Below are 19,069 nucleotides of genomic sequence, written 5' to 3'. Positions count from 1 at the left end.
TGACGAATGGCTTTCAACAATTTATCAAGAAGTAAATAATTCAGCGGCTGTCATAACAGTGACAGTGTTTTTAGCGGGTTGCAGACAGATAAACTCACCATTACTAATCGGTCTAAATGTATCTTTGTCAATTTCTGCCATTCCGTTCAATAATTGTTCTTTTTCAGGCAGATCTTTCTTATTAAATCTGACCATCGTGCACTATCACTATCAACAGGATCGTTTCTTAATTCTCGGTAGTAAAATTGTATTGCTGTTGAATGAGAATGATGACATCATTTTGTCGCAGTGAAATTGTTTTATCGTGAGCGCGATAGCCGCGGAAAACTCTTCGCCGTTCTTTTCAGGACCGCGGCAGATGCTGAAATGTCTGCGCTTACGGATCTTTCAGCGACGTTCCAGACTGCGTTGCTATAGATACATCCTAGCACGCTTTCAGGACCGGACTTGTAATAAAATTAATATTAATAATAATAAATTGTGGTGATGTGTTAAGTTAATAATTGTTCTCAGGTGTTTACCCTGTGGAATAACAGCGTACGTCGTGATGTACGTAATGAATGTGAAGAAGTTTTCAGACACAACTAACACCGTAAAGAGAATACACGAGGGTTTCCGACAGATAAACGTAATTAAAGGATACTTAAACATTATAAAAATATAAATTTTACAATTAAAAAATATATAATGTAATTCTTGTTTGTGGGGAAACCAATAATTTTCAAAATAAACCACAAAAATATGTTTGCGTGTTTATATGAGATTTATTCGAAACATATCCATTGTAATTTCTAGAAAACGACGGGGTTCTATATAAATATTATGTTAATACGGTCCGATAAAAAAAAATAATCACAGTATGTTATAAACAAAAACAATTCAACAGTTTTCCTTACAACGTGGTAAATTGTGGTCTGCTGCATCTACATAACAGACAACAAAATTAAATTTAAGAAAAGACATGCGAATTTTGGTACCTAATCGATTTTTTTTTGCTGTGTTTTAAATTTAACAATAGGTAGTTATTTTTTGTTCGACACTGTCAGAATTTTGAGAATTTTCTCCTGTGTGAACAGATTTTGATAAATGTGACAACTTGTCAAAACGAAACGTCAAGCCAATTTTGAAGATTTTAAACGATTTGGAGCCTTTAAGGCTGTTACCTAGTGGTTGGCCAAGCAATGGTAAAGCGCGCTAAACGAATTCTAATTATTTTTCCACAGTTTTATGTTTGAAGCTATGGTGACTATATTTTTTGTTAAACATTAACGTATTTCACGGGGTTACTGTCTCAGTTTTTTGAAAAATCGCTTCATTCTTTTTAAAAAAAATAATAACGTTTTTCAGTAATTTTCCTTATTTTTGCTCAATTTTTGTTTGTAATTTTTATTTGTTTTTGTCTTTGTATTTTTACCAAGTAAAGATTTATTGGACATGACCTTCATAAATGTGACTTTTGTAATGTAACTAAATTAAAGGTGATTTTACAAATGCACAGCTCACTTGATGAACATTTATATGAAATCAATTATAAAGATAGCAGAGATACGAAAAATCTGACACTGTCAAAGTCATAGCCTTTACATTTGTATTAATCATTGTCCGTTATTTTCTTCAAAAGAATTTTCTGCAAGTAAGAGATTCAGCCACTAAAGTGCACAGATAAATACATCCAAACTACAAGAAATAAGAAAATCTAAAATTTGCCAACAAATTTGTTCACAATACGAAGATTTAATGCTCTTGTAAAATGCTAATTTTATGACTGACGGGTCTCGAGAGGGTACCTGCTGCAGTGTTTGACCGATCCAAGAATTCTGAATACTTCTGCAACTTGAACTACACCTTGAACTACACGCCCAAAAGTTTTATTACTGTGCAACAGCCTTAAGGGGCTCGTCGAAAAAAAAATGTTGTATTCAACTCTTTCGTGTGCAAATTGGGCTTTTTTGGCACTCGTGGGCCACTCATGCCAAAAAAAGCCCAATGTACACAGGAACTCGTTAAATAAACTACTATTGTACAACTAGTTATGAAAGTCATTTTTTTTTCATTTTTTCATTCGCAGTTTGATTAACGAGGGCGTAACCCGAGTTAATCAAGCAAATGACTGAAAAAATTGAGACTTTCATATCGTGTTGTGCACGCTATTTTTTTCGCATATCGTTGTAAGTTGAGAAATTTGGCCTAAAAGGATTTATGAAAAATTTTAAAAAAGCAGGTATGCTTTGACAGTCATCTCCAAATACAAAAAGTACTACTTTCATTACGATTTTTCGTTTAAAAAAGTGTTACCTACTTTCATTACGATATGCAAAAAAACTTATCAGATAACATTTTTATCTTGAAATCTCTGTATATCTACCTTTCTTCATTAACTGAAATTTTGAATTATTTTGAATGTCTTTAAAAATATTGAAGCCATGACTTCCAGATTCGAACAAAAGAGTTTTTATAATATAAATTTTCCAACTTTTAGAAATCTTACTGAGGACATTTTTCACAACGTTCGACGAATTCTTAAAAATGTCCCAGAACTGCCAACCCAGAGAAAAAAGGGAGTTTTTGGGTAAATGTATAATCTGAGTTTTAAAGAAAAAATATAAATAATCGAGAAAAGACATCCAATCAGAGTTGAGAACCATCAAGGTAAGATGACCGCAATTTTGTTGCGATATCAACAATTATTTTTGTTGTCTAATAAAATTTTTAGAAATACCTGCGAACGAGCTTCTGGGATTGGTGAAATTGAAAACTTTATGTGAGCTACAGAAACATTTATTTTAGTCATCTTGGAGTCTCTTTTGGTGTCGGCACATGCCTGTTTTTTATGGGGAGGCAGTTCTGAGACAAGCTTTATACCTATACAGACTGATTCACATAAATTTCCTGCGCAATACGTTTTTCATTCATAACTTGATTCAAAAACATGAATAATTTTAAACTTGGTTTGGACATCCTTCACAAAAGTCTCAATTATAAACATTTAAAAATGGCAGTATTCGACATTATTTTTATTTTATTTTTCTAACACTAATATCTTATACTGTTTCCATGGTGCATTTGAGCTCACACCTTATGTTTCCCATAAAATACGCTTGTCTCTATAAGACACGTCGTCAATAGCAACGTATCTTATAGAGTCATAAAATACGCTCACACACATCATTCAAGTAACATTTTATTCATCATTTTTACAGTAATTATCACAAAAGTGAAAAGTACAATTATTGAATTGGAATTGCCATATTAGCTTCGTGCTCTTGTTCGTAGCATCTTCTTTAACTTCTGCTGTTTCATCCAATGCAAGTGCCCGGCCATCGAAAATGGCAATCTTTACATTTTCTTCAAATGATTCTTGCCGTAGTGTGAATTAACTTTTAATGAAGTTCTACACGCTTACCCCATATCAAGAAAAGCCAAAATGACATCTTCCGTTACCTCCGTGATGCTTTTTTAATTGTTCCGGCCTTGAAACGAAACACACACCTTTTCGTATCCACTTTTAGACTTCATTGGTAACAAGTTATGCCCCTTTTTTCTTATTTCTTCTGGAACGTTTTGGCACATTTCAACGATGAAAATTGTTTTTTTCAAAATTTGTTGATGTTATTACCATAGTACCCACGGCAACCTCCGCATTTTGTGTATTGTGACGCGCCTCGAATAATTTCTGAATTTGTTAAAATTTCTGATAAGATGTTAGTGTTAGAAAAAATCTTGAAGACAACGCGTGTTTTATAGTTTAAAAATCTCGATCTATTAAATCCTCGCTCCCTGCGGTCGCTCTGATTTAAACTACGATCTCGATTTTTAAATCGTCTATAAAACCCTTGTTGTCTTAATAGCTATTAAGAAACTAACTCATCAGTAATCATATATCAACATCATGTCGATCCTTTCGTCATTGGAGCACATTTTAATTAACAAAAAATATTTTAGAATTATACAGGGTTATTATAAACTATTGTAGTCGAAGCAGGCCATGCCCATGTTATGAAATTTTTGCCGCTTTCATGTGAACTGTCAACTTTTTGTCGCTGTCACTGTCATTTTTTAGGTGAAAAGTGCGGTGATGAGAGTTTTATTTATTTATTTTTTTTTAAATTAACGATTGAATTGAATTGAATATTTAGTTGTTTTGCAACCAATTCTAAAAATATTGAGTTGTTTTGCATCCAATTTAACTCCTGCGTGTGAACGGTGTATCATTTTGATGTTTTTTATACGGAGCGGCAACCATAAATTTTACATTCAGTTTTTACGCCTACTTGGACTACAATTATTTATAATAACCCTGTACAAAAAAGTACAACTTACGTATTACTGCTACATTTAAAATTCATTAGGGTCGGAAAGTTGGAAAAGTTATGAGAATCAGTCTGTATTTGTTGAAAATCTGGTGATAGAACTAAAATGTTTAAACGTGGATCTTGTAAAGTTTGAATTGTGTTTTAAATCAAGGTTTTATGAACTCACATCAAAGAAATATTAAAAATATTAACAAATGTTAAATACTATAATATGTACCTACATACAGGGTGTTTTTGAAATGCGTGCACAAATTTTAACCACGAGCTACTGGCTTCATGTAGAACTCGGAAATTTTTTTTTAATTGCTTTTAGTCTTCTACGTTGTCAAACAACCTCGTAGGTCAAATTTCGGCACATTTTAAAAATACACCCTGTATATCATATTTTATAAAACGTACACCAATGCGGTTTCCTTCTTTTAAAGCATATTTCCTATAGGTAACTTCGCATTGGCCTACATTTTATAAAACGTGATATACAGGGTGTATTTTTAAAATGTGCCGAAATTTTACCTACGAGGTTGTAGGACAACGTAGAAAACTAAAAGCAATTTAAAAAAAATGTAGCTCAAAAAATAAATGTCATTTTATTTTTTGACATAGAATTTTTTAAATATTTTTTCCGAATTCTGAAGCCAGTAGCTCGTGATTAAAATTTCTGCACGCATTTCAAAAACACCCTGTATAATAGTATAATTTTCTACATATAATTCTTTATACCTACTTTATACTCAGAACATTAGCAAACAGCTTTAGGCATCCCGTTTTTACCGGTTTGTGTTGAAGTTCGCACTTCACAAAGAACCAAAACTTCAGTTTGTAGCGTTTTTGTTTAACAAACTTATAATTGTTATTTTAATACCAATCAGTCGATCACCTCGCTAAACTGACCTTTTCAGTTTCATCCAATCCTTCTGTTGTATGAAATCACTATAGGAAATAAAGTATTGATTAAGTGCAGCAACGTCCGTAGTGCGATAATTTTCGTATGGGTGTGTATATTGCTTTTATAGTTTCCCCCCAAGTGTTTGTATTTATTCATCAAACAAGAATGAAATTGCAGAACGAACCAAAACCAATTTTCCTTTTTAGAACTTCCTCCATTTAATGAGTTAATCAGTCGTGCTTGTAAGAATTATTACATTTTATGTAAATAAATATTCAAACATTTCTAGAAAAATCCTTCATTTTTCAGTATTAAACTCTTTCTTTGACGTCTGTTACTTAATCTATGAAACAAAATTTCAACTTTTAAATAGCTCCTTTTATCTCTTTAAAACCTGTGTACCACCTTTTACTTGTGGACTTGTAAATAAAAATGAAAGTAACAATACTTCCTGGTTTAACAACAGTCTCAATTTTCTTGGATATCTATGAGTGATGTTATTGGTATCTAATTATTAAGTACAAATCCCGTCAATAAACATGAATTTTATTGTGGTTGAACAAATTAGAGCAATTCTTAAAAATATTTAAATTACCTACTATGTGAATTTCTGTGAACAACCATTTTGTACTTATGTATAATTTAAAAAATGATATGTTATTTATGTTAACCAACTTGGGCATCCCTATTATATTATCCGGCATTATCATAATGCACATAAAACATAGACAACTTTTAACGTCAGCCTAATGAATGTCACGTTCTGACAGAAAAATACCTCTCTCAACAAAGTATGATTTAATAACAATAATAAGCAATTAAAATCACAAAAGTAATGGGTAAGTAGGATCATATCGAACGGAAAATACAATGACAGACATACCTTTCAAATTAATAGAATACCTACTTGGATACCTGATTTAATTTTTAAATACCAAAACACAATGAATACTTTGTAAAGTGTATTTTGGGTTACATTCTCACCTGGTCAGGCTCGTCATCTTACCTGAATAACCCTGTATTATGACAATTAATAAGAACCACATCAGAAGAAACCTTAACAAGCATTTTCCTACAGACTACTCGTATCTTCTTTCAATGAATATCGAAAGCACAGCCACGCCAGCCCATTTTAGCAGCGTAGATAGGAATGAAAAATTGCATTCTACTTTAAAATATAGTGTGGAATAAAATGATTTACATCTAGTTACCTTTACATTACCCTTGTAAAAATACGAGATGCCGCTCTACAAAAAAAAGAAAGCCTAACCTCAAAATATATATCCAAATTCCAAATGTGATTTATTGCGAAGGGATGATATGAACGCAAAGTTAAGATTGAAATTAAAAAGGAGCTAACAAAAGCAAGTCACAGCTAGTGTTGAAAGTGGCCATCAACGTTTGTTAATTCAATTTAGTAAATTGTAACAATTGTCAATTCGATTGATGACATTTATTGACAGAACTAATAGTTCGGCACTTCGAAAAAAAAAGTAGAGCGGTACATGAAAATTTCCATGTGCAAAAATTCCAAAGGTAACTAGATGTAAATCATTTTATTCCACACTGTATATAAATAACTGGATATACAGGGTGTTAGAGAATGGGCTCCCAAGAATGTCAGGTTGAGTTTGTGAGGGAAAATGTGGTCGAAAACCTTAATACCATATTTGCCCAACATGAATAGTTTTCTCAAAAATAAGAATTTTAAATGGTGTCCCACTGTTTGGGAGCTTTTGCACCATTTTATTCTTGCAATAATTAAATAAAAAGTTAAAGTTCTGTACTTAATGAAAGTTAATTGCTTAGCAACCAAAAGACAACAATGCCTTTATGTCAGATTTTATCGAGTACTACCTACTGTCACAATGACGATTCGATTTTCAATAGCTCCCTTCGATAATATCTCATCAAAAACTACCAGGATTGCATTTTTTATTGTCAAAATCAATAGTGTATTCGAAATACACTACAAAAGCAAGCATATCTTTTAGATATAGCTGTTCCAAATTCCCATAATATAACACAGACATATAACACAAAAATTAATAAATATTTAGAGCTCTCCGTTGCTATGAGAAATCTTTGGTGTTTAGAAAAAATTTCGATTTTACCACTTGTAATTTCAGCAACGGGAATAGTACCGCAATCTCTTTTTAAAAATTTAAAAATTCTGTATTTAGATAACACATTGGTAGTTGAAATTCAAAAAGGTATATTATTATACTCATGTCACATCGTGAGGAAGTTCCTTAACATTGACACAGAACATAATACACAACAAAGTCAAAATGCGGAGGCGAGACGCCGGTAATTATGTTGATAAGCACTGCACTATTACTTGATAGTAATATACGTAATAGTGTATGTACTCCGGCAAAATTGCCGTGCCGCCGGGTGGAGGTGGAAAGTAGTAACTTTTTTGATATTTTTTTTATATTTTAAGCTATTTGAATCAAACTTGGAGTGTCTATTGAACCGTCATTTATTAAAGTAATTACAAAATTGTACGCGAATGCTCCTTGGTATAATCAAATTAGAGCCTCAAATGTTCGAACAATACAAAAACTAAAATGAAAAAAATCACTTAAGAAGAAATGTTTAAACAGACTTTGGACCATTTTAGACTTAAACAATATTAGATCATTCTGACAATTCACTAACATTTAAAAGAAGCAATGGCTCAGCAATTAACGTCGACAGAAGTTAATAGAGCTGTAACGTTACGCGAAGAAGAACATTCACAACTTTATGTTGCTTGGGGTTGTGCAGGAAACTGCGTGGAATCTTTCGAAACGATACCGTAACAAGATACAGGTACAGGTCCAAAAAGTAAAACTACGGCAGGTGATGAGCGTTTTCTGCAATTGCAAGCCCTTCGAAATCGCACACATATTGCGCGGAACCTGCAAAAACATCTAGTGAGGACAAGAGGAACAAAAATTAGCGACCAAACAGTCTGCAATAGGTCAAGAGAGGCTGAATTGAGAGCAAGACGTTCTGAAAAATTGTCCAAATTGACCAGAGAACATCGTTAAAGGAAATTTGAATTTGAAAGAGAACACTTAAACTGGCAACTTCGTCATTGGACTCCTGTCATGTTTAGTGATGCGTCCAAGTTTGTTCTGTCAGGTAATGGTGAAGGTGTAAGAGTCTGGAGGAGGGCTTTAGAACATTTCATGTCAAATACAGTGCATGAAACCGTCTCTTTTGGTGGTGGATCCATAATGGTGTGGTGTGGAATAACAATAAACACTCGCAAGGACCTTGTTTTTCTTCGCAATGGTGGCCTAACAGCTCGAAGGTACATTGATGAGATTTGAGAACGTCAAGTGATCCCAAGAGCAAATGTTGTTGATCAAAATTTTGTTTTTATGCAAGGTAATGCCGGACAGCACATTACTCGCATTGTCACTGATTATCTTGATGATCATAATATCCGTAAAATGGACTGACCCGCATGCAGCGCAGACATAAATCCAATCGAAAAGGTTTGGGAACAATTAGGGAAACGTGTTCGAGGACGTCCAAATCCTCCAATTACAACTGAACAGTTGGCATAGGCTTTAGTTGAAGAACGGGTCAATTTTCCCCAAGATGGGTTGCGAAGGCTTATTCGAAGCCTGCAACGACGCTTGGCAGGCAAGAGGAAGCCGCACCAGATATTAACATCACAATTGGTACAAATTAGCTAAGTTGTCAGACTTTTTTTAATCCAATTTGATTTCAAACTCTTTATTTTTGCACATGTTAGTACATAAAAGTTAGTAGAAGGTTGCTCAAGTGTCTCTCTGTTCTTAATTTGTTAAAATAAGTTCAATAATTAATGGTTCCTTACATATTCCAAGTTTGAATGAAACCTCTTAAAATATAAAAAAAATATCGAAGTTCAAAAAAGTGACTACTTTTATTTTTTGAGTAGTGTATTTATCTACATTCATCACAACCTTGAGGTAAGTCCCCTTTTATTGTTGCAATGAAGTGAAATTATTTCTGCAGTTTTATTTGTGATACCAGATCTCGATCAACCTCTAAAGGGATTTGAAATCGAGCACTGACCACCAGCTAATAAGATTCGTTAATTTCGTTCGTTCGTTAAATTCATAATAAATGTTCAAAATGTCCTCACCTTGCCGTAATACAAGCATTAGCATACCTGCGGACAGCAGCATTGCATTAGCCTTTCGGCTATATTCCCCATACACAAAATACACATCTGCATACTCGATAGAATATTCGGGCATTGTAAACGATTGTAATATTTGCAGGCGACGGATAAAAGATAGATCAAATTAATATGTAAACTTTTGACAGTAGTAAATTTCGAATCGTTACCAAGCAATAATTTTTAAGTCGAAACATATATAGTATATAACGGTATTAGGCCGATATGGGTTATATAACAGACATGGTTGAGGTATTGTAAAATCGAGGCGGAGCCGAGATTTTATAATCAACCGAGTCTGTTATATCCATATCGGCCGTAGTTGTTTTATAGTTTTCTTTATACCAATAATACTTAACATTTAACGATGATTTATTTGTAAGACTGACATTTCTCTTTACTTCAAAAATTAAATTTAGTTGTCATCTATGCCGTAACCGTAGCAACGGTAGCAAAAATAACGGCCTCGGTCTGATAATTTTGAATAACGGCCTAGTCTGTTATAGGTATCATATCAATCAAGCATTGAGTACTGATAAATCCTAATAACAGTATGGTATAAAGAAAAGATGTTTTCGTGTACATAAAGCAATATTTCAGCAGTCCCAAAACAGCAGGGAACAATTTTATTTTCAGAAAACGGTTTAATTTAATAACCGGAATAAAAGTTTTCCACAACACTGTTTCCTTGATAAACTCACCCAGAAATTCTTGGGAGACCATTCCCTAACACCCTGTATAAGAAAGTAAATTAAAAAAGCGTCGGCATTTTATTAATCGTTCTTTTAGAGCAACTATGTATTTCAAATTTTAATATGACCCAAGATTTTCCTTGCTTCGTCACAATTCTGGCAAAAAGGACAAAAAACCGAACTTACTGTTATGGTTTTCAATATGATTAATTATTATTATCAGAGTACGTCAATTTAGCGAAAATTCAACAAATATCGCCAAAGCGATTACAATAAATGCAGCCCTTAAAGTTTTCCAGTTTCTCACAACCCGAATTAAAACTTTTAAGTTGAAGATGTGTACCGTAAAGCTGGAGTATAACGAGATTATGTTTGCTGGATTTCCTGTTTCATTCTTATATGATGATGATGAAATTATAAATTGGTGGATGTCTGTACAGACACATACGCTTGCAGTCCGATAAACTGTTGGATCAAGCGGTTAAAATTAAATCATTATTTGTTTTTACATAAAACTGTTTACTGATTACATGCTGAAATTGAGATTTGAAACTTATGGTGACAGAAAATTCACACGTTAGGATCTGACACAGCATTGCAGTATTCAATTCAGGCAATCTCGTATGAATTTCATTTTTAAGTGAATGATAATAATTGATAAATGATACTATACCCACCTAATACTTTCAGGTCTTATATCTCTATTATTTATATTCTAGTGAATAAGTGAATGAAGACTAAATTACTGGTAATAAAATGCCCGATTAATAAAAAATGTAATTTTAAAACATTTTCCTTTATTTGAATCTACACAAAACTAGTGTCCGATTGTTAATCGTTATAAAACATGTGTGTACACAAAAACTTAAATCAAATTAACAGTTTCTACCTCAAGACAACATCAATTAATTTGTTAAAAATGTGCTAAAATTTTTGAGATTTCAAGTCAGGTCGGTTTGAAACAATTGAACAATTCAGAGAAAATTAAATAAATTGACACAGTTTTTCCTCTTTTTCTTGTAGTACGACTACCTTTAGGGGAGGCATTTTTGCGGAAGCCATTGTTTATTGTTGTTCTACAGTTTAGTATAAATCTTAAACGATTTAATGCACAAATAAAGGGAGTTAAAATGGCGTTTTTAAGACTGCAGGTACTTGAGTAACGCGAGATTAATCTCCACTCTTTAAATGATCTATCTGTTACATTTCACAAAAATCGGTCCATAAATAATAGAGATAGAGCTTAAGGTCTAAAAGTCTTAGGTGGGACACCCTGTATAATTTGAAGAAGAATGACCATAGCCAGTATGTATTTTATCAAAAATATATTCGCTGCCGTTGTATCCCAAATTTGGCAGGAATCACAGAACACGATTTGCTCAATAATCAGTTATGATAAACTAAAAAAATATACACATTATACAGGGTGTTATTGAAATGTGTGGAAAAATTTTAACCGCGAGCTGATATACAAGGGTGTATTTTTGTGTTGTGGGACAACGTAAAAGGCTAAAAGCATTTTAAAAAAATTGTAGCCCAAAAAATAAATGTCATTTTATTTTTTGAAGATAGAATTTTGTAAATATTTTTTTCGAGTTCTACGTACATGAAGCCAGTAGCTCGTGGTTATTTTTTTTTTTTCGTTTTCATTTCAATAACACCTGTATATAGTTATGTGAGAGACGTGTGAGAGACATCTAATTGGAAATTTTATGATGATGGATGGGGTAATTATTGTGCCCAGCTTGTCACTGAGCTTCCATTCGAGAGAAATTTAGAAAACCACCCATTACAAATAACCATTAAACAGTACTTCCACAGATTAGAAATGAAAGATCAACAGAAGAGCCTTTCTGATAAAATTTTATGGAATATGAAATTTCAACGATGATAAATTAATGTCACATAAAAATAACAGAGAAATTTTGACACTTCTATTTTGGGATTTTTTTTTCGAAGGTAAAACAACAAGACCTAATTTTTTTTCGGATAAATTTTTCAATTTTACGAAAACTTTTTGCTTTTGCTTGAGCTAAAGCACTCGGGTCTAACCAGAATAAAAATGCCCAAATTCAACTCGTAAAATTGTCTAAAGCAAAAATGTTTGAGTGAAAATTGGGAAATTTATCAGATTTAAAAAATTAGGCCCCGTTATTTTTGGCAAGATTAATTCCAGAATACAAATTTTAACGTTAATTATTTATTTATAATACAGTTATTAAAAACACAATTATTAAAAACAATTTGAGAATCTGACAGGAGTAACATGAAATTTTATCCGCTTTTGACACAAGACAGACTAGGAGGATGATTTATCCGCGATAAACATTTTTGATTGGATGAAAGCAAGCGCTCTGATTGTCTGAACACGCACGTTTAATGTATGTGGGAATTAATCTTTGTTAAATAATGATTATTTTATGGCTATTGATAGATGCAAAATAATTCTTCTTTTAAAAAAATACCTACACAATACACACGTTATTAAGGTTTTTTCTGTCAAAAAGTATTCCTCTATATTTTTTTTTTAATTTTGTTCCATTACGCCAGCTGCGAGCGTTTACAAATACGTCATTATGCATTAATTTTCGAGTTATTTGAAAAATACGAACGATACGAAAAATGAGGGATAGCTTGGCTATGCCATATTCAAAAAACGATAACGCGTTTTTTGACATTTCCCTGGGTTTTTTTTTTATTGCTATACTGTCTAGGTTTCGCCAGGGTTACACAGTTAATTTTCCCATCTTTTTCAAATTATTTAAAATTTAAATAAAAAATTAATACAAAAAATGAAATAAAGAATACGTGCTTCCTATTTTTTTATATATTTTTTATTGAAACAAAAAACCGGGCGGTTAAAAAATAAATGTTGTCCATTGAACTTAAAATACACTGACCGGCAAAAAAAGTGGGACACCAAGAAAAATAATATTATACTAAAATCATTATTACAAAATTTAGTAAAAATGATGCCATTACTTGTATTCTGTTCTTAAAAATATACTACCTAACAAAGATGTCATTTGAAAGGCTTCAATTAACACATTAACAACAGAAAAGACAAATAGAATTATAAAAAATAAATAAACAAGGAACATGAACGCCTCTACTTAATTCAATATTTGGTATTCCCGCCTCTTGCCCTTATGACAGCTTCTAGCTTTCGTGGCATTGACTCGATTAAGTGCTGAATTTCTTCTTGAGGCGTATTATCCCATTCTTCTTGCACGACTCTTCGAAGCTGTTGAAGAGACACCAGCTCACCACGCCGCGCTCTAACCTGTTTACCGACAACGTCCCATAGATGCTCAATGGGGTTTAAGTCGGGACTACGTGCTGGCCAGTTCATTGTATCAATTCCTACATCATGAAGATAATCTGTTACAATTCGAGCAGTATGTGGGCGAGCATTGTCGTGCATGAAAATGAAGTACGGCTCTATGGACACTGGATCGTGCAAAACCAAGAGAATTCGCAGGTTCGCGAATGCTGAAGCCCACGTGGACTAGAGCTATAGCTCTTGCAGAATCTTCTTGCGATAATGGCATTTCAATGACAAAATGACAATTTGAATAACAAATTTGTGAAAATTCCATGACAACAATGTCAGAAATACTTTTTTTTAGGACGAAAGAAAATAAACGCCATCTGAGATTTTAATAGATTTAAGAAAAACTCAACAATTGAAAGGTAAAACCCAGTAAATCAAAAGAAAACTGTGGAGAATAGGAAATAAAACAAAAATAAACTTTTGGGATAAAAAAAAATAACCTACATACTTAAATATAAATGAAATTTTTTAATGTCCCACTTTTTTTGCCGGTCAGTGTAGTTTGAAAATGAATTTAATGATTCAAAACTTGTGTGTAGACGATGTTTTTTGTAAAAACTCTTTCATCGTTTGCTAAATGCTCTTGACCGTTATATTCGGAAATATAAAATCTCAAACCATTGAATGATCGAACTCCACTTGAACCATTGAATGATCGAACTCCACTTGCTGCGACGTACAATTGACCATGTGTAAAAACTGGCTGCCTCAATTTTCCAATTTTTTCGAATGTTTGTTTTTGAGACTTATTTATTGACATCACAAATGCAGGTATAATTGGAAATTGAGTTCTTGGAAATTAAATGGTAAAATAGGAATATGTTAAATTTATACGTGGAATCAAAATTCTCTAATTGCGTGCGGTTCCAGTTAAAACTTCGCAATCAATACCATTACGATGCATAAATTTGATGCGCATTCTTGTTCCATTGACTAATGCTTCGTTTGTATTTAAGTTTCTGATCGGTAAAACGATGCAATTAACTTTCAATACTAACTTATGTGGTGGCAAATCAGTAATAGTCAAAGAATTTTGTATTTCACTCCGAAGATTTTTTTTATAAATAATCTAAATAAACTCCCTCTTGGAGTGGATTTCACTGAGGGGGGGAGGGGATTAAGCATAGATGATAGTAGCGTTTTTTTAACTTTCTTTTGTTTGTATTTTTGGTATGTAAGTGTATACTTGTGATACATCGTTCTTTTCACAATAAAAATCTTTATCAGAATTGTTATAGTTATTTAATAAACTAGTTTGTTAATGAAGGCGATTAATAATCGAAACTGTTTAAAGCACGAACGAGTGTAGGGAGTGAGTGCCTTTAACAGTTGAGATTATTAATCGCCCATTAACAAACGAGTTGATTACACAATTTTTTCGTTGACCGCAAACTTTTTTTTTGTGACAAAATTTCAAATTAAAGCCAAATCAAAACCAATTTCATCTTTTTCGATAAAGATGAGACCATATAAAATACCTTCATCCTTTTTTGGTCCTCAGGGTGGGCCATTTTTAAATTTTGCATCATTTTCTATTCACTTTTCTACAAAGAGTGTTAGAAGACGTCAACTCCATTCACATTCAATTTCACGTAAAAATCACAGTTGCTAAGAAAACCTAGTTAACTTTGAAAAATATGACATGCGAATTATAACCAAAAAGGTCGGGTTTTGAAAAAGTGAATTCGTAATTGTGCAGTTATGGAGCTATAAAATATAGAAAACCCTACTGCACTACCTGTTGCAGTGTTGGTAAATGCAAACAATGCATGTTCAAGGTTGTTTATACATCAAAATTTCATCAAAACGTCAAAATCGCAAAAATCGTTGATTAATGAAAAATAGTGTATTAATGAGGTCCATTAATACACTATATTTTACACAAAATAATTCATTATTATAGAAATTAACAAGCGGTCAACGGAAAATTAAATAAAACATTCATTTTATACGTTCATATACTGTAAAAAATTAGTGGAGTAAATGCGGAGTGAATTTGGGGCGAATGCGGAGTGGATGATTTGTAATTGATTTAAACTGTGCTCTGCGCAATCTCATTATGTTATTACATATTTGTTATTTGTTTTTCCAGCCAACTTAATTTGGTTATTACATTGTAACGCAATGAATTTTGATAGCTTCTCGCTTGGTGCTCGTCATTTTTTTCAAAATGTAGTGTAATTTTTTTTTAAATTTCTTCTTATTTGAGGTTATACATGTGATACATTGTTGTTTTCAGAATAAAAATCTCTATCAGAATTACTAAAAAAAAGTATGTGTCCGCATTTGGGAAAGTAAAAAGAAATAATTATATTTTATAGCAAAATGTCTCTTTTAACACTCTTATCACTTAGTAATACAGAACAGAGCACTAAAACACAATATTTTCGACATTTGATGTCAACTAACTAAGTAAATATCAATATTATCAAGTTCAAGAAGGTTAGAATCGTTAAATTTGGAAGATATCAGGTAGGTATCGTGAAAACTTAAACTAATAAATGACTTTTACTTATCCACTCGTATTCAGCATGGGTAGACAAGCAAAAATTAGTTAAAATTGTTCCGAATATTTCTCCACTGTAGTATTGCTGGACTGTTTGTCGAGATGTTACAGAAGCAGAATACAATATATACCGAATAATGTATAGAAGAACAGTATGATTTCTGTTAATTTTTGCAAAAATCTTGTAATTTTTTTTTTCTAGAAAACGGAAACTAATTTTAAGTATTTATTATAAATTTTGTATTCAGCATATGAAGATTAATAAAAAAAGTACTTTACGCGGAGAATACTTTTTTAAAGTCAAAATTTGTAGACTAGTGTTATTTATCTATTTGTGTAGGTACTTTATTGTAGTCGCGATCTAATTAGTCAAACGGGTTTAGTTTCAGAACTTTGAATTAAATTCCTTATCGCGAAGTATGTGATCTTCTTGCATTTACCGATTGGGGAAACGTGTTCTCGCCAAGGCGATCTATTATAAAATTATTATAAAACATCTTCATTAATTATTCGTTACTTAGGGGCCTTCGCCGTCGGGGAAGCTACCACCAGTGCACTCAATTAACTGTGGTCCGGCGTAAGTGCACAAACAGCCGCGTCACCCGTAAACTGGACAGTGAGCAACCTAGGCCAGCTGACACGTGAAGAGAGGTACAATCGCGGCCATCCAAAAGTGAACGATAGCTTGCGAAAATTTCCGTATTTTTCGTAAGATTAAATTAGACTTTATTCATTGGCGTTCATGTAGCAGGAAGATACAAATCTTACTGCAATGTAATTCCTTCGCCACAGCATCCAACGACCATTTTTCTTCAAGCTTTGGAATAGCCCTAGCTTTCTGAATCGGAGTGAGATGTCGTGGCATTAAAAAATCATTTTTTTAACGCTAGTGTCAAACTGTGAAATTTTAGGACGCCTATGATTTAAAGTAACAATCAAACTATTAAATAAAAACGTTTACTTTTGGATTGCCGCGATTGTACCCTATAAGTCTGTTAGAACCTTTTTCCCTTTTATTTTCAATCACCTGAGTAGACCAGGCTTTCACCGAAGGTTTCCAAGGCTATCGCGTCGGGTTCAATTTAATTGGGGAGACAATGCAAATCTAAACTGGATCACATCGTTCGTAGTCAAACTCTTTTAATGCTGTTCGCACCAGAAACTTCGGTATTTGCCCAGCTTAGTCATTTATGCATGAGTCATCATTCAATTCACGGGCCGTGAGTCAAATCTCATTCACTCAAACGTCCACCAAAAGGAAAAGACTTTACTAAATTCATTTATTTATTCACACTGTTTGTTGGGACCAAGCAACACCACACTCGGTTATTTGTTAAATAAAATTTAAGTGAAGTGTGTTCTATCCTTTTTATTTTAATTCCATTTTAAAATCCTCCGAAAGGTGCGGCGTCTCGTAGAACCAAATTAAACAAAATTATAATTTATAAACAAAACACAACGTAGGGCAAATAAACATTTGTTCAATCCTCCTACTGACAATTACTGTTTCTTACTTAGATGCAAAACGTGAAAGCGTTTGTTTTGCCCATTCAAACAGCTTTCATAGCAACGAGTGGATGAAAGCAGTGGATGAAATTTTTTTCACTCACTTATTTTCTCAATAAACATAAGCTGAACATTTAACCAAATTTTGTTCGTAACACTAATGCACATCAACAATCATCGTCATTAGCAAGTAAATCTCGTCGGGAGCTTGATTTAGAAACGTTTCCACTTCTTTTTCTCAAAAACAAATAGGGTGGATTTAAGCATCGAAAATGTAGACCACAAGGAAGAAGCAGCGTATTTTTCTACAGGGTTATTCTAAATGATTGTAGTCGAAGTAGGCCATGCCGCTTTCATGTGAACTGCCAGTTTTGTCGCTGTCACTGTCATTTTTTAGGTGAAACGTGCGGTGATGAGATTTTTATTTATTTTTGTTAAATTAACGATTGAATTCATAAATATTATTATTATTAGTTAGTTATTCACATCATTTTGATGTTTTTTTATGTGGAGCGGCTACCATAAATTTTACATTCAGTTTTCACGCCTACTTCGACTACAATCATTTAGAATAACCCTGTATAAATCCATTGAAATAAGCAACCACTACCTACTTATTCACTTACCTACAACATTTTTGTTTCAATTCTTCATCCACGACCGAAATTTTTCCAATTCCTTGAAGTATCTGTCTTTAGATTTTTGTGGGAGTAGATTGAATGTGGCTGCATTAGCTTCTTGTTCAATACCTTCTTCTTCCATATTCTCTTAGTAATGTGAATTAAAGGCTTGCACACACTTTTGCAATAAATTATCATTTTTTTCACAGATCAATTGTTTGTTTTATGACAATCATAACGACGCAAACTGGAACAAACATGGAATCTTCTAGCGATCTGAGCTTTTAGTATGTTGAGTTGCATAACATTACATTTTCGCGGGAACTCTACGGTGAATAACCCTGTATTCATAGAGGTAAAGTCAAAACCAAACATGACATCACGTGGTTTGCGCAGAAGACGAATGTAGATCAGTTGAATCCAGCTTACGTACCTATATGATAGTGGCAGAGTCAAAAATTTTCTTTTGTTTACGTTATAGAGGATGTTAGGGGAATTTTCTGAAGATGAAGATAGTTTTTATTATTGTATTAGAGGTTCTACAACAAAAGTAGATGACCTCGGTGTTGAATTTCTTTCATCAGATGAAGAAAATTGAGTTTTGGTTAAGTTTTTGCCCCTAAACTGACGACTCTATGACTATGATACGCCCCTGTCAGCAGTGTCAGCGGTAAATTGGAGAGCGCGATCCTAAGCTCCGCCCTGTCATGTTTCGTTTTGACTTTAGCTCTACTATTCTTTTCGCATTATTTTTGTTTCATATCTTTCCCCAAAAATATCATCCGAGGGAATGCGGCAACCAACAATACACCAAATAAGGGAGGAAAGTTTTATCGAAGAGGAACCAAGGAAGTCGAAACGTTTCAATACCTAAGATGATTACTAAATTAAATCACATAATAAACGGTATCAGCGTCATTTCATTAGTATTTTTGGTTGTGTACAAAATAAATTCAGGAATACTAATAAGTGACTTAGGTCATATTCCTGGTTGCTTAAGTTAAAGACGGTTTGCCCGGTTCCGGTTTGCCGGTGTTCTGAATTCTG

General features: G+C 33.0%; 2 protein-coding genes across 3 annotated transcripts in view; one reads left to right on the top strand and one right to left on the bottom strand.

Annotated features, from left to right (window-relative positions):
• Window positions 1-19,069, bottom strand: part of vari (MAGUK p55 subfamily member vari) — a 77,153-nt gene that overhangs the window by 51,532 nt on the left and 6,552 nt on the right. Inside the window, exon 1 of one of the 2 annotated variants that reach the window (XM_069048660.1) lies at window positions 99-320. The exons of the other annotated variant lie outside the window; for it this stretch is intronic. Coding sequence (XP_068904761.1) covers window positions 99-195 — 97 coding nt within the window. The 5' untranslated portion in view covers window positions 196-320. Of the gene's footprint in view, window positions 1-98; window positions 321-19,069 lie in introns of those variants that run through there. 2 annotated transcript variants of the gene reach the window in all.
• Window positions 1-19,069, top strand: part of LOC138131588 (zinc finger protein 675-like) — a 63,437-nt gene that overhangs the window by 40,341 nt on the left and 4,027 nt on the right. The gene's annotated exons all lie outside the window — the stretch shown is intronic.

This window comes from Tenebrio molitor, chromosome 5 (assembly GCF_963966145.1).
Source record: "Tenebrio molitor chromosome 5, icTenMoli1.1, whole genome shotgun sequence".
Classification (NCBI taxonomy): Eukaryota; Metazoa; Arthropoda; class Insecta; order Coleoptera; family Tenebrionidae; genus Tenebrio; species Tenebrio molitor.
This window is presented reverse-complemented; position numbering and strand designations above follow the sequence as displayed.